Genomic DNA, 1,201 nt, shown 5'->3' on the forward strand with positions numbered 1-1,201 from the left:
ATAATTCAGAGATGCTGACCTGCCAACCCGATGCAGACCGGATTTCTTTTGAAGGGGATTCTGGTGGTTTGAAATCCTTATGCTCATTTTGAGTTGATATGTAGAATAGCAATTCACCTAGAGCTGCCATAGAGAACCTTCTCACTTTTTCATGCTTGTCTCTGAGGCCGTTAGTAAGAGAGTCTAAAATACCAGAATTTGCCAAGTCATCTTCGATTGAGGTAGAATGCCGAATTAACAAACCAATTAGTGAAGCAATTTGTACACGAAACGCTGGGGTCTTGGATAATCTCAAAACTTTAACAAGCACAAGCATTATTGGTCCGTTGGTCAGGATGTTGGCTGCATCAGCATTGCTACTCAATGTTTCGAGGTATCTGATCAAATTCTGTTTCTCTGACAGGCCAGAACTGCTTCCACTTAGAACCGTTATGATCTTATTGTTAAGCGGTTCTAATTCTTGCTTTCCCATCTTACTAAAATCAGAAGGCTGTGGTGTTTCGAATGAGAGAGAAGGCACTGCTTCTTTGTCAGATTTTCTGCTGGGCATGACAGGCCTAACAGAAAGATCAGATAAATGCCAAAGGACGTCAGTGAGGCTAGTAGGTGTTTTAGATGAGTCATGATTAACACCAACTCCAGAAACTTCTCTTCCTCGGTGACTTTTAAGCTGAGGACTAGCACTAGGTGGCGCAGCTGACACGTCCATTGGCTCAGACTGCTCTTCATGGCAATCTCTTGCTTCAACTGAGGTTAGTGTTTCATTTGCAGACGAGTTCTCATCAGGCACATTACTGCTTATAACTCCTGGTCTTCTGTGACTCTCATTTTGGTTGATAACTCTTTCATTTTGTGCACAAGAGGTGTTCTCGGTTCCTTCTGATTCATCAGGTCCCTCATCTTCATTGTTTTCATCAAAATCAAGTTCCATATCAGTGTTCTCAATCTTCACTTCAGCACAATTCTCGTTGCTATTAGGTAAGGGTCTCCTGTAGTTTTCCTTCTCATTTTCCTTTTGGAGATTTGCCTTTGCTATCCTTGACAATCTTAAAATATTCACCTGTCTGTTAGCACCAGGACGAGCTCCATGCTTTTCCTCAGTTGCTTTACTAGGAAGCTTTTGAGCTTTAGAACGACCAGGCGTTCCCTTTACTGGCGTCTCATGGCCTTTTGAACCTTGAATGGAGTTCTCATTGTGCTT

At 42.4% G+C, this 1,201-nt stretch overlaps 1 protein-coding gene across 1 annotated transcript in view; it reads right to left on the reverse strand.

Moving 5' to 3' along the window:
• The window catches only part of LOC104738042 (serine/threonine-protein kinase RUNKEL-like), a 6,339-nt gene that overhangs the window by 3,487 nt on the left and 1,651 nt on the right, over positions 1-1,201 (reverse strand). Inside the window, exon 9 of the mRNA XM_010458280.2 lies at positions 20-1,198. Coding sequence (XP_010456582.1) covers positions 20-1,198 — 1,179 coding nt within the window. The remainder of the gene's footprint in view (positions 1-19; positions 1,199-1,201) is intronic.

The sequence above is a fragment of the Camelina sativa genome, chromosome 13 (assembly GCF_000633955.1).
Source record: "Camelina sativa cultivar DH55 chromosome 13, Cs, whole genome shotgun sequence".
In the NCBI taxonomy this organism is placed as follows: Eukaryota; Viridiplantae; Streptophyta; class Magnoliopsida; order Brassicales; family Brassicaceae; genus Camelina; species Camelina sativa.